Source organism: Hylaeus volcanicus, chromosome 1, assembly GCF_026283585.1.
Source record: "Hylaeus volcanicus isolate JK05 chromosome 1, UHH_iyHylVolc1.0_haploid, whole genome shotgun sequence".
In the NCBI taxonomy this organism is placed as follows: Eukaryota; Metazoa; Arthropoda; class Insecta; order Hymenoptera; family Colletidae; genus Hylaeus; species Hylaeus volcanicus.
The window spans coordinates 20,203,505-20,221,196 of record NC_071976.1 but is presented as its reverse complement, the minus strand read 5'-3'; the positions used below and the strand labels follow the sequence as shown (position 1 = coordinate 20,221,196).

The 17,692-nt window shown below is 40.4% G+C and overlaps 3 protein-coding genes across 7 annotated transcripts; all 3 read right to left on the bottom strand.

The window, feature by feature from the left end:
- Positions 1-2,226: 2,226 nt before the first annotated feature.
- On the bottom strand, positions 2,227-6,080 carry LOC128872545 (uncharacterized). The gene is made up of 9 exons (XM_054115395.1): positions 5,831-6,080; positions 5,447-5,487; positions 5,232-5,358; positions 5,048-5,141; positions 4,392-4,507; positions 4,079-4,315; positions 3,793-3,998; positions 3,644-3,712; positions 2,227-3,567 (listed from the first exon to the last, which is right to left on the bottom strand). Exons 2-9 carry the CDS (start codon positions 5,472-5,474, stop codon positions 3,419-3,421), a joined length of 1,026 nt encoding a protein of 341 aa, XP_053971370.1. The 5' UTR covers positions 5,475-5,487; positions 5,831-6,080; the 3' UTR covers positions 2,227-3,418.
- Positions 6,081-8,558: 2,478 nt separating this feature from the next.
- LOC128876288 (uncharacterized) lies at positions 8,559-12,989 on the bottom strand. Of its 4 annotated transcripts, none has more exons than XM_054122530.1 (10): positions 12,828-12,980; positions 12,704-12,754; positions 11,302-11,349; positions 11,046-11,172; positions 10,867-10,960; positions 10,608-10,723; positions 10,075-10,311; positions 9,791-9,996; positions 9,635-9,703; positions 8,559-9,393 (listed from the first exon to the last, which is right to left on the bottom strand). In XM_054122530.1, the coding sequence occupies exons 3-10, from the start codon at positions 11,327-11,329 to the stop codon at positions 9,251-9,253; spliced, it is 1,020 nt and encodes a 339-aa protein (XP_053978505.1). In that variant the 5' UTR covers positions 11,330-11,349; positions 12,704-12,754; positions 12,828-12,980; the 3' UTR covers positions 8,559-9,250. The 4 variants fall into 4 exon arrangements, with proteins under 4 accessions (XP_053978505.1, XP_053978496.1, XP_053978487.1 ...); XM_054122521.1 differs by adding an exon at positions 11,805-12,025 and having other exon boundaries at positions 12,704-12,972; XM_054122512.1 differs by lacking the exon at positions 12,704-12,754 and having other exon boundaries at positions 12,894-12,989.
- Positions 12,700-17,638, bottom strand: LOC128876273 (uncharacterized). Of its 2 annotated transcripts, none has more exons than XM_054122492.1 (12): positions 17,067-17,631; positions 16,648-16,792; positions 16,407-16,589; positions 16,183-16,337; positions 15,967-16,063; positions 15,833-15,899; positions 15,373-15,613; positions 15,115-15,298; positions 14,775-14,865; positions 14,527-14,682; positions 14,339-14,422; positions 12,700-14,086 (listed from the first exon to the last, which is right to left on the bottom strand). In XM_054122492.1, exons 1-12 carry the CDS (start codon positions 17,236-17,238, stop codon positions 13,685-13,687), a joined length of 1,977 nt encoding a protein of 658 aa, XP_053978467.1. In that variant the 5' UTR covers positions 17,239-17,631; the 3' UTR covers positions 12,700-13,684. The 2 variants fall into 2 exon arrangements, with proteins under 2 accessions (XP_053978467.1, XP_053978475.1); XM_054122500.1 differs by having other exon boundaries at positions 13,946-14,086; positions 14,339-14,456; positions 17,067-17,638.
- Positions 17,639-17,692: the final 54 nt, after the last annotated feature.

Sequence of the window (17,692 nt, the reverse complement as noted above, 5' to 3'; positions counted from 1 at the left end):
CCACCAGCCAGCATTTTTATGTCTTCCTGTTCACGACGAACGCCTCCGTTCTCTTTCGCGTTGTCGCGATGCCGTCGATGACATAACTTACGCTTTTCGACGGATATTGTCATCGTTTGGAAATTCTGGGATATCGGTTGCTTGCGGGAAGGTATTATGAGAGATGCAGGTGTGCAATAATGTCTGTCGATCGCACCACACATGTGGAAGACAAAAATTTGCAGTGCATGGTTAAATGAGACACTGGGTAATTGAAGTAAAGTCATTCACACCTCCGATTATATTCGTTCGACACGAGCAAACGTGTTCGAGCGGTTGATAGCTGCGAAAGCAAAAACCCGCTGACCGAACTTCAAAACGGTGATGCACTGGTATCGATGTGGCCAGCTTCTGAAACAAATTGAAAACTTTTATGTCATTCATGGTGTCTTCGTTGCAGTGGATTGGTGCGACACTATAAAAAAGTGGCTCTCTTTACCAAGCACGATTAAAAATACTCTAAACGAGGTCGTGCTTATACCTACACCATTCCTCTTTGTAAATCTATTGATAATGAAGTCTAATGAAGAGTTTGCAATTCAGTACGCGCGCGTCACCGACTCGAAGTTCGGCTGGCGGGCTTAACCCTTCCACTCCAGTGGCGCGGCTACCAGCAGCGCAACTCGGTTCAATCGTTATCTATACGAATCGAAGTAACATACCGTAAAGTAAAGTGACTCCACCGCAGTTCCTAACCTATTCAAAAATCGCGGCAGATTTTCAACAGATCAATTTCTCCGAACTCGATTTCTCAGTCCATCAAATCCATTTCGATTCCGGAATGTTGCTAGTACGTGAACTCTACTTTCACGGATCGGTTAATTTTCCGCCAATCCTGCACGAAAATCATGCCCCCCACCCCTCGTCCCCAACCACCACGGTCGTCCTCGAAACGACCGCAGCGACGTAATTCCGCGCGATCTTCTTTTCCCTACCCAAGGGGAAGTTGACGCGAAGAGAGGAAGAAGCAATACCCCGGGAAGACGTCGGGCGTCGGGGCGACGACGGTGGCAGCCGTAGAGAGCGAGGACTCTGCAATTTACAGCGGCGCAAAACGATTTCGAGGAGCGCGGAGTGGAGCGCCCAACGTTGCCTTGGCTGCGTATGGATCGGGCTTTAGAGGCGGACGCGCGCGGATCTCTTTGTGTAACACGAGGGCCCGCAGGGCCATCTTCTTTCTCCTCTCCGGACGGCCTCTGATACCTACCCCCCCCCCACACACCCCACCCCACCTCACCCCTTTCCCCTCGCGCGGCGTTTCCCCCTTCCATCCAGTTTTCTCCCCCTCGTTCTTCTTCGACGCGGTAGCGTCTCCGCGGAACGTCGGTTCTCTTCGTTCTCGGCGACGAGTCATCTCGTTTAGGTCGTGCAAGCTGCCAGAGAGAGAGGAGGTGGAGGAGAAGGAGGTGGGGGAGGTGACGGCGAAGGGGCGGGAAGGGGAGAGAGAGGAACTCTGAGGACTCGATGGAACGGGGAACGTCGGACGAGTGAACCAGGGCACGGGGAGAGGGGCAAGGGGGGAGGGGGAGAGATCGCTGGTTGCGGCGTTACGAACCGTTGGGCAGGGGAGAGGGAAGGGCCGGTGGAAGCAAGGAACGAGGAGAGGAACCGTGAAGAGAGGCGCGACAGGGTCGAGGGAGAGTAGCTACGGGACAGAAGGATATATGGCTGTGTATTATGTACTCCGGGACCCGTGTTACATACGCCTTCGTTTCCTCTACGTGTATACGCCGGGCCTGCGGGGCAGGTGTGCGTGGCGTTTCCTCGTGCACGCTCGACGGTGTCCTGTATTGGTTTCGCGACGATGCGCAACGCCGCGGCGAGAGGTGTGCGAGCTTCGAGGCGAGCCTCCGCACGCAGGTAACCGCGTTCGATTCTGAATCGATTTTATGGAATTAACCAACGTTTAGCTTATGAGTCACTTGCGAGGTCGCTAGGATAACGGTATGCTTACTGAGGGATGGTTGTATGAAATGGTAGGGGTTGAAATGGTGGGAGAAGATCCTCTCAGAGCTGAAGAGAGTGACTTACTACTTCGCTCTTCTAATCCTTCGAAAAAACAATCATTTATCCGTTATTTGTACATCCACGAATCATTTGAAGCAGGAAAGGACAAATTTGGTATACCTCTTTTGGTGCCGGTCACAGGGAGCCACAGGACGGTTATAAATAAGAAAACATACTTCGTAAACATAAATATCCCACCACGTGCGTAATCCTTTAATTTTCACCTTTTTCCAAATGATGTCAATATCCGATAATAACACGAGCCGCTACTACCTTCCTAAGGAATAAACCTCAACAGTCTTGTGAGGAGTGTAGAGTTGATATTTCTGTGTGTATGGTGTCACGCGATTCGCGAAAAAATGATCTGGCGATCCTGTGCGGGGATAGGGTGATAATGGCACCGAATGGACGAACACGAGAGGAGATCCGAGCGACGCTCGTGGGTGGAGCAGAGACGAGAACAGTGCCAGACAAATTGCGGCTGATAATTATCGCCAGCCTCGGACAGGGATATCGAGGCATGGCTGACGTGGGTTGGAATCGCTGATTTTTGACGAGCCACCAATGGACGGGGAAATAGCTCGAGAGTGGTTGATTCGGGAATGGGAGAAATATCGATGGATTCCTCGACATGGACTGCTATCGAACGATTTGGTGAATATCGTCCATGGTATCGATGACGTTGCGTGTCGCGAGTAGTTTCGCGACACTGGACACTGTAATCGAATCAGGGAGATTTTATAAGAATTTTTTGCTTCGATACTTGATCCTTTCTGACTTCAACTCATTATTTCAATGAAATATGAAGGATTAATAAACTTGTTTATGAAACAGATTCTTTGGAAATAAGAGTGAACGAAAATAATTTAAGAAGAACGTATCAAATATCTCAAGTAAAACAGAGTTAATTTTAATATGAAAATTAAGCTATCACTTTCATTTAACGAACGTAATTAAAACGTGTTTTTAACTGTCTACCGAAGATCGATGATACTGTCAACTCTGATTAATAAGTTCGCATTAGCACCATCTATCATCGATGACACAATTATTTTGACTTAAATTCTGTCAAGTTCGATTTTTATTTTATCCATACGAACTAAGAAAAGCATCTAACCAGCAGTGAATTAGTATAGTTCCCAAGTCTATCGACGGTTATTTTTGCGCGCTTAATCAGTGACACGCTACACGCGGCGACCTCTAGCGATCGATACCGTTACCGTTTCATTCAGCAGCTAAAGTGATATCAACGAAAGATAATATAGCATTTTCCCCGTCTTTACAATCGATCATGTTCCGTCCATAATTTGAACCAAGTTTCAATTGTTCACTCCGTCCCCACACGATTATCTATATTCGTCAGGATCTTTGGTCACTCTATCTTTGGAAACAAACAAATTCTCGATTTCGCTTTTCCAAACGCCATCCTGGCCAACAAGGGATAGTGCTCGGTTGACCAATAAATGATCCTCACCAAGTACTTAAAAAATATCCTGGTTCCTACTCCAATATAAGGAGCACCTGCAAAACGAAACAAATACTCGCAATCTAAAATTAATAACTCACAAATCTGCCTTTGATGAAAGAAATCACTTACTGTGGAAATAGAAGACCGTTTCGCGAAGCTTCATATTAAAAATGGAGTTCCATCCAAGAGGTTTCGTATCTGTAAACAGAGAAATTCATTTACAGTGATTAAATATGTAATTATCATTTAGACTTCCGTGAACATAGCATAAAACTAACACTTTGCACCCGCACACTCGTACGAAAGGGACATGATGGCGTCTGTATTCAGAGTAGGATCGACATACGATAACCCTTTGACCATGTAAATCATCAATTGGTGAACATCTGGCGAGTGATCGTCCAAATGTGTCTTAAGTATATCATGCGCGAGTTTTCTGCACAACTCCGTCGTTTCCGCTACATTTTTACGGCATAGATTCAGCCTAGGAAAATTTCGTTGAAAAGCAATCAGAGTCTACAACGAGAACGTGAGGCCGATTAATATTCACTTCGTTATAATTACCGATCGGATATACCGAGGAGGTGACCAGTAACGCGCCAAAAATGGTTGAAGCCAGTCATCTCTTCGAGGGTACAGTGGCTCAGTCCGAACTTTTCTGGACATATCAAGACGAACCCTATGAATCCAAATTTGGTAAGGGACATGTCCTTCATGTATATCCCGTGGTGTCCTTCTCTATGGAGTCTCTTGCCAGCTATCGCGTGTTTCCATCGAATCACGTTTATCGCCTTGAACCACCTTGAACATGGGGACCCCATATTCGTGTGACTCGGGCATTTTCACTGAGAATTTAGTGCAATGACCAGAAACTTACTTTGAATCAGCTTTGAGCACGTCCGAGCGGAACAGCTCGTGTATGAGGAGAGCCGTTTCAGCGTAGCGCTTGAAGCATAAGGAGACCGTCGAACTGCGCTTCGTGGATATGAGAACCTGTTAAATGAAACAAGGAAGGCCGAAGTGTGGTATTTTCCTTCACAGAGAAGCTTTGGTTTTGTTAGATAAATGGATAAAAATGCAATGACGAGGGAATTATAACAAATTGGTCGAGTGACATTACAGCGAGGTACTTTGAAACTCATATGAGGTTCAAATCTGAGATTCGGGACTCACAGGATTTCATTGATCTTAAAACAAAATTAGCGTAATCTAATTAGGGTACTCTTCAATTTTCAATATACATGATCCTGTTTTGACTTCAATTGTTTTACATTGCTTACACGATATTTATGGTCAGTGAGAGTTTCTAAAAATCTCTGTTCGTGAACTTTGCTGTCATGAGTCTGCAGAAAGATGTATAAAAAACTAAACAAGTTGATAGTTCAGTCAGTATATTAATCACGCACAACGCTTCCTGTTTTCGTCATAGTTCGCGAACTTTTCTTATATTACTGAAGAGTATTTAAGACGAAGAACAAGTTGCTTTTTCCTGCAATTAGTAAATTTTTAATCCAAATATGAACATGCTGTTACCTCTGCGATGCTTGGGATGGACAATCCTACTGCGATGGCAGATATGGTTGCAATTGAGAATCCCAGCGTGTTGTCCATGTAAACCGTCTGACCGCTACAATCATAACTTTGCTAAATTACTTATTATAATTAGTACGTTCTACAATAATCAAATCGTGCTATTTCATGACAAGATTACGCTCACATTTTGAACAATCTCTCGTCGAACCATTCGGGCAGATCTTCTGGCGTGACTTTCACGAATTCCGTGCCGAAGATTGATCTGTCATCCTGAAGCAGTTTGAAGTGCTCATCTACCGTGGCTGGTTGAGCTAGTAGTAATTAGTATAACTATTAGATATTGCGCCAATAAACTTTAATAGTTACAGTACACTTTTGAAATAAAATTCTATCGCTTACCATCATCGATGTGTCCAGCCCCTTTCATTGTTCTTCGCGAACTGACAACAATAAATTATTCAACGTCCTATTATTATCATACCGGAACGCAGAATTCGTTACAGCGAAAATTAACATGTAAAGAACAAGAATTCGATAATATTGCTAACGCGAAGACTGGTTTTAAAACTTGGTGCTTTTGTTTCTTTGTACAACTAGTAAAATTGTAAAGCTGATATCAAAAAGTAGTATTGGAATACTCATCGACGTTGTCTAAGCTTGCCTAAGCTTCTTAGAAGCAGAATACCTGAGTACCTATTTCCTTATTAATCTGTCAATTCTAAATTAATCCTTACGGAAGCTTATAAATAACCAAACCCGAGAGAACTTTTCCTTCCAACTTACTTGTCGAGATCGTTGGTCACCTAAGAGAATAAATCGTAATTTGACACCAGATACTTTTTAAGAAAAAACGAATTTGTACACACAATTGTAAAGTTTCATATCAAATAAATATACAAGCGTCAAATTTCCGAATCGTTACAGTGTCTTCGTTCCCTTCCGTTGCCAATGAAAAGGCTGCGACGAGAAGTAAAGAAAAAGTCGCCTTGAATCCGTTCAATGTTGCGCATGAGGTTTAACTAACGCTTGTAACGAGAAATACCAATAAGTCTACTCGGGATGATAATCCCGCTTTACCCCGCGCGGTGCCTTGAAATTACCAGCTTCTAGGTGATTTACTCTTGCACACGCTATGCTCGTCTAGGACGGACTTTGAGCTAGACATACAAACAAGTCTTACTTGAATAACAATTGCGAGTGGCAAAAAAATGTAACTAACTATTCTAAGGATACGAAAACCAACTTCTACAGTTGTCAATGGATTAATAAAAATTAAACGATCGGGTCATCCACATTTTCTATGTAAGAAATGTCTACTCGCTATTTTCGAAAACCAGTACCTTAAAATGTACACTACTCTGGTCGCGTGATAATATTTTCCTAGTGAAATCTTGAAAAACGTAGTTATCAGACGTGTCATTGTTGTCAGAAACTTTAAATTGCCATTAGTCTTATCTCGTTACGTATCTAAACAAGGAATTTACAGAGATTACCCTTGGGTTAAATACAGAGTCGATGATCAAAATCTTTGAAAAAGGTTATTTCACTATTGGTAAAGATTTCATACGATCGAAGCTATTGACCATTAGCGTTACTATCATGAAAATGCATTTTATGTTCAAAAAGAAGGATTCTTATACAGTGAAAGCCCTTGGTGTTTTATATCTGTTTATTATATTTATTTTAATACGACCTTAACGCCAAATTATACAGATTCTTTGTTAACGTTTACTACTTTATACCACTTTATGCGTATTATCGTTAACGCTTTGAAGGTTGTCGCACACCCACCAGTGGCTCTCCTACACACTCAGCTCACACAGATTCACACTCATACAAGCCTAAAGCGTGTGTAAACGAAGTTGAAAAGTTGTGCAATATATTGTACGTAATTCAAACTTTTGAAAATATATTGCACAAACGAGAAAATATTATGATGTCTGTTGGCAATATTTTGCAATATCGTGTCAATCGGTATATTGCGCATTGTAGTCTCCGCTTTTTGGATTTGAGGAGTAACTAAAGCAAGAAGTTCATCAAATAATACTCCGTCCATGCCTAAAAAGTTGCGAAAATCATTGGGTTTAATGATTCTCAGTTCATTTAGTAATTTTTCGTGCGTATACTTCTCCCGATCAATAAACCACTATTTCGCCACATTTTCTCCCTTTCTTTCCTGTCTTCTTTTTCTTTTTCGCACCTACGCTCACACCAATTAAGACACAGCAGAGTGCAGTATCACTTAACATGACTTAATGAAATTCTGGCGGGGACTGAAGTTGCACAATATAATGACAATGAGGTTGTACGTCTGTGCTCGCGATTGCGCAAAATATTGTACAACCATCAATATCGCCTCCATACGATTCCATTTTTTACACAATATAAATATTGTACAATAATATTGACCGTCTATGAGCCGTTGTCAAAATATCGTACAACCCATATTGGCCGATGATATTGACCGTCTATGGACCCACTTAACTAACGCTGCGTACAAGAAGATGACCAATAGTGATCGATCGAATACACAAATGTCGCTATCGACGAACCAGCGATCAGCAACGAAAATTCGGCAATGCCTTCAAGAATTTGCACGCTTTCGTTGCAATTGCACAATACGTCGTGCTCGACGAGAATCACGGATAAATGAAATCGTTACGTAGATACCTGTTTGCCTCTACAACAGCGTTATCTGTGAAAACAAGAATTACCGAGACGTTCATTGATCACTGTAGAGAATAAATACAAAGTAATACATATGAATTAGCAGGCAATGCTTGATCAACCGCGCATATCCACTGTCCTCACTTATAAGATGCAGTCCTTGTGAAACCATACGCAATCAAAAGTTCTTGGATTATTGGTATAAAAAGAATTCGGGACAAGAATAGACACTGTTAACGATTTACTGGGTGGTTTCAAATTATTGTCCTGGTAATTAGAGTTATCTTGGAAATGAGCGATATTGCTTGAAGATATTGTTTACTTGTTATACAACAAATATGTATGCAAAGTGATTTTAATAGCTTTGGTTCATTCATTTTAATAGCTTTGGTTCATTCATTTTAATAGCTTTAAAAAACGAATTCTTTTACGAGTCTGTAATTGTAACATGACGTAACATTGGAAGTATATGACACGAGATCTATTTAGAGTGAGGTTATATGTATGCTATCTACGTTTTAACATAAAAGTCTCAATTTAATCTTCTTACACGCACAGATCTGAATTCAATTACAATGTTTACCTTGAACTAACCTGTCTAGGAGTAGACACCTGGGAACAAATAATAGTCGATGATTTTGCCAAGCATTAACATCTATAATGAGCATCAGATTTTTCTTTACCTCCATCAATACCTGCTTGATAGTTGCATATAGATTCTGGGAGAACCGAGTACGTTTTCCAATACAAATTGTCGCAAAGGATCACGATGTGTTATCTCAATCGACTATTTGTATTTGATCGTCCCCGCTAAATCGACAGAGATAAATAACCAAGAACGATATCAGTACGAAATTAAACAGCGTTTAATTGATATGTGCGTAAGATTACATAAAGTGTACGCTACAATAAGACTTGATAATCTGTTTAAAAAACTGCATAATACACACGTTTCCTATTTTCGAGTATCATTCACCAGATTCAACTTATTTTGCTCTGTCAATACTTTTTATTTTATTTTCTAATTATTGTCTTCGATTTATTTTCGGTAACTGCTGATCGAGTGGTTATCAGTAATACGCGGTGTGTAGCGGGAGGCGGACAGTGAAACAGTACGTAGCGTACCCGACTACTACGCTGAGAGCCTGGGTTCGAATTCCGGGCGTCCGCCCCCCCCCCCCCTCCACCAGTTTTTCAAGATTGGGTTAGGACCGGCTAATAAAAATAAAGTATCGAAAAACCTATAGCGTGAATATAAGTAATGGAAAAATAAATAGAGAATCACATAAAAGTGAAAAATGGGAATTGGTGATATTCCATCCGCTTAAATCTCGAGAACTCGAACTCGATGTCTAGCGACCTCTAGCGAACGGTATCGTTAAACATTTATTACATTTATTTTATTACTATCACAGTGCCTCTTTGATCATCGAATCATACCTCGTTCATAATCCCAATGGAGATTCGATTTTTAACTCAACTCGTTTTTCACATTATCAGCATATTTATTCTTTCACATGAGTTTCTATCACTGTATCAATTAGAAGACAGGCATAGATTCGATTTGTCCTTCCCAAACGCTATCCTGGCCAGCAGAGGATAGTGTTCCATCGACCAGAAAAGGAACGCCAGGAAGTAGTTGTAATAAGCCCTGACCGCTACCCCGATGTAGGGAGCACCTGAAAAATATAAAGAACCCTCGAATTTCGAAGCGCATATGAGGACTGATTTGATGTACTCAAGGAGGGGTGCCTTTAATATTTAAAGAAACTAAGTAAACGAAAGCCAAACTGTAGCTACAGCTTGTAAAATAAAACATCAACTGGCTCGATTTCTATTGTGAAGGTTCGCAAGACACAGTGTCAGTGTTCTTACGGTTTCTAAGCAGACGGTTTCTTCCGTAGTTGAATAATCACTTACTGTAGAGATAAAAATTCCATTCGCGCAGCTTCATGTTTAAACAGGAGATCCATCCGAGAGGCTTCTTATCTGTGAATGGAAGAAACCGTTCATCATCGACCCAATGAATAGAATCGTAAATAAAGACGTTTACGAAGAGGCTAGAGCGATACCAACATTCTGCTCCAGCCAATTTGTACATGGTAGCGACGCTACCGTTACTGTTCAGGAAGGGATCGATGTACCACAGCCCTTGTATCGCATTTGTTACCAATCGTTCGCTATCTGGTAGAATAGTCTCCAAATGTTTCTTAATAATGTCGTGCGATATTCTTTTGCACAACTGTGTCGTTTCCGCTACCGTTTTGCGACAGATATTCAGCCTAGGGTGATATGGATAATGATGAGAGCTAAGTGTAAAGAGGATCTCTCATGATTAATTATCATTTCGGTGTAATTACCGATTAGGTATACCCAGGAGGTAGCTAGTGACGCGCCAGAAATGATTGAAACCAGCTTTTTGTTCGATGGTGCAGTGACTCAGTCCGATCTTTTCTGGACACGCGAACACGTACCCTATGAATCCGAATTGCGTGATGGCCATGTCCTTCATGTATATCCCATGACGTCCATCATCGACATGGCGATTGCTGGCTGATGTGTGTGCTCGTCGAATTATGTTCAGCATCTCGAACCACCTTAAATAATTTGTTTACATGGAACAAATTATTTGAAAACATTGTGGTAGCGATACTGAAAGGAAGGGAGCGTTTCGTCCTGGGCTTGCTATTGGACTCGTCACTAAAGCTACCTAGTAGGCCTACCTAGCAGGTTTTAGAGATCGGTCGGGAATGGCTTATATGTATTATAAGTATGTATATGAGTTTTGGGCGGTGTCCCTCTAGTGGGGAGGACAGAACATAACTGAAGCGTCGAAAATGTCGAGATAAATTGCACACATGTACAATTGTTAATGCTATTCCCAGAAACTCACTTTGATTCATTCTTGAGCATGTCAGTGCGGAACAGATTGTATATGTAGAACGCTGTTCTTGCGTATCGCTTGAAGGATAAGGAGATCGTCGAACTCTTCCTTGTGAACGTGAGCACCTGAAAAATAAAGGTGAAAGGCCTGAAATGGCGCGTTTTCTTTCACAGGTAGACTTTCATTTTTTTTTAATGCAATAAAGAAAAATCTAATTGTGCAGGAATTTCAATTTTTTAATAAATTAAAAGATGTTTAACACCCTCACCTCCGTTATGTCTGGGACAACCAATATCGCCAACAGTCCTAACACGTTTCCAGTTACGAGTCCCAGCAAATTTTCCATGTAAAATGCCTGGCCCCTAGAATTATAAGTGCATCAGTTACCTCGCAGTAATTATCTTGCTGTAGGCAATTCAAATCGTACGATTTCGCGATCCCGCTTACATTTTGAACAGTTTCTCGTCGAACCATTCAGGCAAATCATCTGGCGTGACGTCGATGAAATTCGAATCGATGACTGATCTGTCATCATAAATCAGTTTCATGTGCTCATCTACCGTGGCTGTTTGAGCTAGTAGAAATTAGTGTCATTAAAAAATATTTAAATAGTATACTCTAATAATTAGATTTATAACTTGCGAGTAGTTTTGAAATTAAATTCTATAGAAGAGTACGAGGTTGAAGGTAAGAAGTATCTTACCATCGTCGATGTGTCCTTTTTCCTTCATTGTTATTCGCGAACTGATAACTGTAAATTATACAATGTTTTTTTTATGATCATACCGACTAATGGCATTTGATAAAGCGAAAACGAATATTTGTAAGTGTGGCATGACTACATAAATTAAAGTAAAGTATGGTTTTGTGGGGGGAGAGTTGAATACTTCCTATTTTCCTTTCTTTGTGAAAGCATCCTACTTTAGCCACTGGCCTGGTTAGAAGCATGTCTACGACTTAGAAGAGGATTTTCTAGATTGGCATATATTAACCCAAGTTGATATTAATATCTACATATTGTCACTAGGTGTATCGCAAACCGCGATTGCTTTTTTCTTTTGTAAATTAAGCAGTGTAAGCAAACAATTAACGACACAATTAATAGCTGATAGCTAAACATTAAACTAAGATATGTTATCTCAACAATCAACGAAAGCAGTCAAAATAATTTGAGCATCACAATGACTCGTCATTTTTTCTACTTACGTAACCATAATGCAGAAAATGGGTCACAAAATCAACCTTTACTTTCCAGAGATAAGCTTTCGTTACTGCTCGTATAGTTATTCGTGTTTCACGGTTTACTTAAGGGTGGCACTACACATTATGTTTTCTATGTAAAATTTGACATCTTTCGGTACATTTTTCTCAGCTGTGTCTTATTCGAACATACCCAACTTTTTTTAGATTCTGCTACAAAGTCTAAACTAAAAAACAGCGGTGAGTTTAAAAAAAAAAAGAACAGGACGATTTTGGAAACAACATTTATTTTGGTGTCTTTTTCACCCTTTCTTTATTTTTTTTTATTTTTTAAACTAAACACTGCGTGAAACAAAAATAGTCCGGACTCGATAGGTAAACTGTAGCCTGAGTAATTGATATCGGTAGACCAAAAATACGATTCAATTTGTTTTTTGATTTTCGTGATAATGCCTCGAGTGAAAAAAATTCAATAAAGCTAATAAAGCATTCCTCAATGCTTTAAACGCAAATAGTCGTCACCGCTGACTTGGAACTTCTTCCAACGCCAATAGAAGAAATACCGATTATTTGTACCTATAATATGTGCGTAATAATCTAATTAGTATTGTCAGTGGCTTTCATCTAAAAATAATAAACAAAAACAACAAGAATCACATGACTTTAGACTGATGTTAAAAATTATGTGAAAATTTGTTGTTCAAAAATTTTTTTTGCCATTTCTAACTATCGAAAAATTATAAAATTAACATCAATAGATCCGAAATAGGTTAAATTAAAAAAAAAAAAAATCGATTCTTTTTTGGAAAAATGTGTAGTGGCCCCCTTGGCTATGAATTAATCCATACACGAGACACCGAAACATACGTAAATATTATCTTTCAATTGCTATCATTCTCACGTACCAATCGTGCTTGGATTCTCCTCAAAAGGTCAAATCTTTTATTCGCAGCGTGCTGTCGTTGATCATATCAAATAATTATTAAACGATCCGAGATATTCTATGCCGAAAAACGAATTTGTACTCACGATATCACTATTTAGTTTGCGATCTAACACAAATTAAATTAATGAAAATTGAGATAGCTTGATTACAGTGTTTTCCTGCCGTCGCGTTATAAACGAACAAGCTGCAGCGAGAAACGTAGCCACTGCATCGAATGCGCTTCGTGCCGTGCACGAGATCCAACTGACATCTGTGTACGTCGACCATGTATGATTAAATCTCCGCGACATCGCAATTTCTTTACCCCGCGAAGAGCCATGACGTCTAACTAACACAGTAACAATTCAGTCTCATTCGCACGGCTTTAGAAGATAGTAAAATTGTATATAAATTATAATATATGACAAGTTGACATAAGACAAGTTGACAGGTTGACAGGTTGGAACATAAGATATACTTTAATTTACATTTCAATTCTTCTTCTGTATCAATACAAATTTTAATTCGCATTAATACTGACAGGCGATTTGATAGTAAATATTTGAATATAATTCACAATTTTACATTCTTAGAATACCACGAAGAAAAGTGTCGGTCTCTTCGAGAGATCGCTATAAAAAGAAATAGCTCAATTACGTTACACATTAATTTTTTTTAATTTAGTAAAAGTTGTGATAAAACCGTGGCGGTGGTAGTAAAAATCTTACAAGATAAAAGGAAATTCCAAGTGGAAATGAAACTGCTATCAAAAAATTGAGAACTGTCAGTCACTATATAACATGTAAAATAATGCTACAAGAGATTATGTTATACCAACAAAATCATTGAAAATAGTCTTATGAGATATTATAAACATGCCAGATTAGATATCGCTCGAAAATATCACCTAAGAAGGTGATCGATATTGATCGATCCAGCGCGTTTGATTTTAAGAAAATCACTATTGATCGAGATTCGTAAGTCCGCGATTCACAGCGTTACTGTCATACCGCATTGTATGCGCATAAAAATGGATTTCTTTCGCACAGTGAACGCCATTTAGGGGCAACGTTTTATAGCTCTGCGCTGCACGTTTGCTGGCGATGCACTCAAGAAGATGGCCAATGGTGTTAGATCCAGAGGCGCGTTTCAGTTCCAAATAAAACACGAATACCGCCATCGACGATCCAGCGATCAGCAATGAAAATCCAGCGGCTAACGGGGTCAGTCCGAGGACTTGAATACTTCCGTCGTATCCGTCGTGTTCGATGAGAACCTCGCGTAAATTACTACAATCGCGTCTGCGGATGACGTTACGTAAGTGCCAGACTGTGATGCCAGTTTCCTTCAATAGTAACATCATCTGCAAAGTTTAGAAATAATTGCAGCAGAAATATTCAGTTCTGTAGATAATCGACGTTGCAATGAGAATAGTAGATATCCCTCGAAAAAAAGGGTTTTCTAACGTTCATTTATAATGTAACGTGAAAGATGTTGACGATCACCATTGGGGGTATTTTTTTATTAAATATAAAAATCTCAAAGTTTCTTTTCGTAATCCCTTTATTATGTACTCGTTATCAAAGAAATATGGTATTACCCTAACATTACTTACCCTATTTACTGGTCTCTGAAGCCATGGTTGAAGCGCAAAACTTGTGTAGAAGCGTCCTACCGATTCTCTCATGAGTCTGTAATTCTAACGTGTCACAAGGCTTGATTACATGGAATATCTGTATCATGGGTTTATCTTAAGTGCCACGTGTGCTTTTAATTAAATCTAAATACAGTTACGGTGATCACCTTAAGGTCATCATTCGAGATTTGGTCGTCAGGAAAGAAGAAATTGTCCACAATTTTTCCAATTATCGCATAATTACCATCGCTAATGAGCTTTTTCGCTTCCTTGGGATTTTTTACGGTACGATACCTGTTCGGCAACTGCGCCGCGTGTGGATTCTAGGAGGATCGAGTACGTTTTACATAAGGTATCATTGTCAAACGCAATTATAATTCAAAGGATGTCATTTTGAACGATGGATCTCACGTACCGTCAGGTCGAAGTAATCCTTAAACGGCGGTGGTTGGTTCATGTGCCCCCAAGACAAATTGGCTGCGAGGAACTGGTCGATGGTATCGATCCTAGATCATAAATTGACACAGCCCTCTTACGTTATCAATTTTTATTAAATTCGTGAAAAAAAAATTTTTTAAAAAATCCTAATAGTATAGTTTTCGAGGAAAACTGGTCTTTCTTCGTCTGTACAAATAAGGATATTCGCTCTAAACGTTAGTCTCGGTAATTTTAAAATGTTGTATCCTCAATTGTGGACGCCAGATCTGAAAGGGGTTAAAAACTCTTCAAAGGGAGGAAAATTCTTTGAATGTTACCTGTCCTCGTATTCCGTAGTGGCCAACCTGGCCGCCAGGCTGCTGGAATAAGCAGTAATTATCAACCAACCCGCGACCTGCCAGAGGAGTACATGGAGCTTGTTGTTTGGCGCAGTTCTCGGCACTGAGCTGCTCAGGAAGGCGCCGATCAGGACGAAGAGGCTGACAAAGAAGTTCTGGTAACCTGAAGAGCACGAATTAACTTGTATTATTCCTTTAATAGAGAATTTTCTATAAAATTGACTCGAAGCAACTTACGTTTCGGATATTTTGGATCGACCCAGGCACGAGCGCACATGTACAGGATTTGAAGGAGCAACAAAGAAGCGAGGAGGGACCAGATCTTGCCTGGAAATGGCCTGGTGAGGGCCCAGAAGGTCGTCGTTCGACGTGGTCGAGGCACCAGGAAACTGATGTACACCTGGTGCCATGGATCCGACAAATGCACGAACTGGTTCTGATCATGCGTCATCCAGATGCTAGCAAACGCCATATCTGCCTGAGAGCAGGTGATATCGCAGATTAATGAACAAATTAATTCATTATGGGTTTAATCGAATTAAAATAAATCATAGATGATTAGAAATTAGTAATATAAAAATGTGGATTGCTACTTATAATTTATATTACAAAATTGTCGAACGTTCACTGCTCCCAGTACGCGAGCTATGCGTATCTCACAAGTGTAATTAACCTAATTAATTTTCAGAAGACGTACTTTGCTCTCGCGCAGCATTGATATCATGCCATCCTTCCACGCTGTTGCATTGAAGCGTCTTCCGTATCTTAGACAAAAGATAATATTAAACCAGAATTTCGAAATTAATTACCACGGAGTATAATTATATTTACGTCGTGTCTCCATCCGGTTTTCTAATCGTCCACGTAAAATTCAATTTTTCAGCCATGTCCAGGAACAGCTGCGTCTCGATACCATCCCTATGTAAATCTATGTTTTGTAAAAACGTGTTACTCCATCAATTATGAATTTACCGGATCTTTGAAAAAGAATAACTTAAAGTATTTCTTCCATCGGGAATAGATAGCACAGAAAGCTAATCAGTTTACCATCATCGATTACATAAACCTCTGCCTGCACTCCATCGATCACTCTGTTAACCGTGCGATTAAAGTACGTCATAGGGGGCTGGAATATGCTGCAAACTCGCAGTTCCCTTCCACGGAAATTGAAGTTGTCGTGCCCGTGTTCTAGTTCTCTATAGCTTCGAATAAAAATCATTCGAGTATGAAGGAAGACGAGGATACAAGTGCGAGGTGTGAAGTTGCTGTACCTGATAAGCTTACTGAATATTCGGGGTTTCAAGTAGTTCTCCGACAGACTCCATATTCCAGTCACGGAGACGATATTCACGTTTGCAATTTCGTACAAGGAGTCATCGAATATACCGGAAGTACTTGACAGGTTGTCATTCACGATGATCACGATTTCCGTTTTCCAGAGTAACGTTGGTATTCTGGAAGAATTATTTCGTGTCTTAATGAAATGTTTTATTACGTCCTGCTAAATCTCACTTGTTCAAGAATTGTCTGATTTCTTCGTCGCTCGATCCCAACAGGAGGTACCCATTGCAGTCACTGACACTTCGTTCCAAGAGGTATACCCCCCGATAAACGCTTCTGAACTGATTAAACAGGACTCTCGAGGCCTCGATCGAGTCTGAAGAAAATGCAAGAGTCATACTAAAACTTGAAAATCAACCTAAGACACGTTAATTACCATACATTTGCTCACGCTTTACTATATAACGTGAAAAATAGGAATGGTCAATTCTCCATTAGAGTCACTATTATCTAGCATTCCTAACTATATCACCTCCATTTAAAAATTCACAAGTATTCAACTTCACTAATTATAACTATTCTAAAATGAGTTCCAAGCTCAAAGGCACCAGTAACCAACCATGACAGTCAACACCATAGATTCTACCAACCGTTAAAGAGGACACTGCAGCACTTTGAAAAACGGAAGGACGATTGGATAACCACCCTAAAATCCTCGTTAGAGATCCAGGATACGACCTCAGGATCGAGCAAACCTCTCTTCTCACACAGGACAGAAGCAATCAACAGAGTCCAATTGTAAAACAAAAAATTAGCCTTCATGGCGATCTGCGATCCTCTCAATTACAGTGCCCTTCGAACAAACGACGATCCTTTTGTGAACCCTTCACCCTTTGAGTCCTCCGCCTCTGGGTCTTCTGATCTCGTCCGGCAAACTTTTTCACAAGCCACTCTCAACAACGCGCAAACGTGACAAGTCTTCAAGGATCCCTTCTGGGAATGGGGATGGTGGTTCTCAAGGTGAATTATTCGAGGAGGGTGACGCAAACACCCACGCAAAGGCTGCTGGACGTATCCGTACCTGCAATTTCGTGACACCCTTGTGCATACAAACGCCAACGTCCAGGGTGCAGTTTGACGGCAGATAACGAGTGCAAGGACGAATTCAATTACAGTAGTTTGCTGACAAGCTATCGTTACAGACCATGCTTAATCGACAATGTTTCGAACCGTCGACGAGGAATGTTGCATCATAACATCGGATAATAATTAGTTG

Excerpts from the sequence above, each read along its gene's own strand:
- LOC128872545 (XM_054115395.1), bottom strand. The coding sequence starts at position 5,474 with ATGAAAGGGGCTGGACACATCGATGATG. Across the intron at positions 4,508-5,047 it reads CCATCCCAAGCATCGCAGAG|GTTCTCATATCCACGAAGCG; the intron begins GTAACAGCATGT and ends TTCATTTAACAG. Across the intron at positions 4,316-4,391 it reads GTGCTCAAAGCTGATTCAAA|GTGGTTCAAGGCGATAAACG; the intron begins GTAAGTTTCTGG and ends CCCATGTTCAAG.
- LOC128876288 (XM_054122512.1), bottom strand. The coding sequence starts at position 11,329 with ATGAAGGAAAAAGGACACATCGACGATG. Across the intron at positions 11,173-11,301 it reads AAAAGGACACATCGACGATG|CTCAAACAGCCACGGTAGAT; the intron begins GTAAGATACTTC and ends AATTTCTACTAG. Across the intron at positions 9,704-9,790 it reads CAAATTGGCTGGAGCAGAAT|ATAAGAAGCCTCTCGGATGG; the intron begins GTTGGTATCGCT and ends TTCCATTCACAG.
- LOC128876273 (XM_054122492.1), bottom strand. The coding sequence starts at position 17,238 with ATGAAGGCTAATTTTTTGTTTTACAATTGGACTCTGTTGATTGCTTCT. Across the intron at positions 16,793-17,066 it reads CTGCAGTGTCCTCTTTAACG|ACTCGATCGAGGCCTCGAGA; the intron begins GTTGGTAGAATC and ends CATTTTCTTCAG. Across the intron at positions 14,423-14,526 it reads TCTCGAATGATGACCTTAAG|AATTACAGACTCATGAGAGA; the intron begins GTGATCACCGTA and ends GTGACACGTTAG.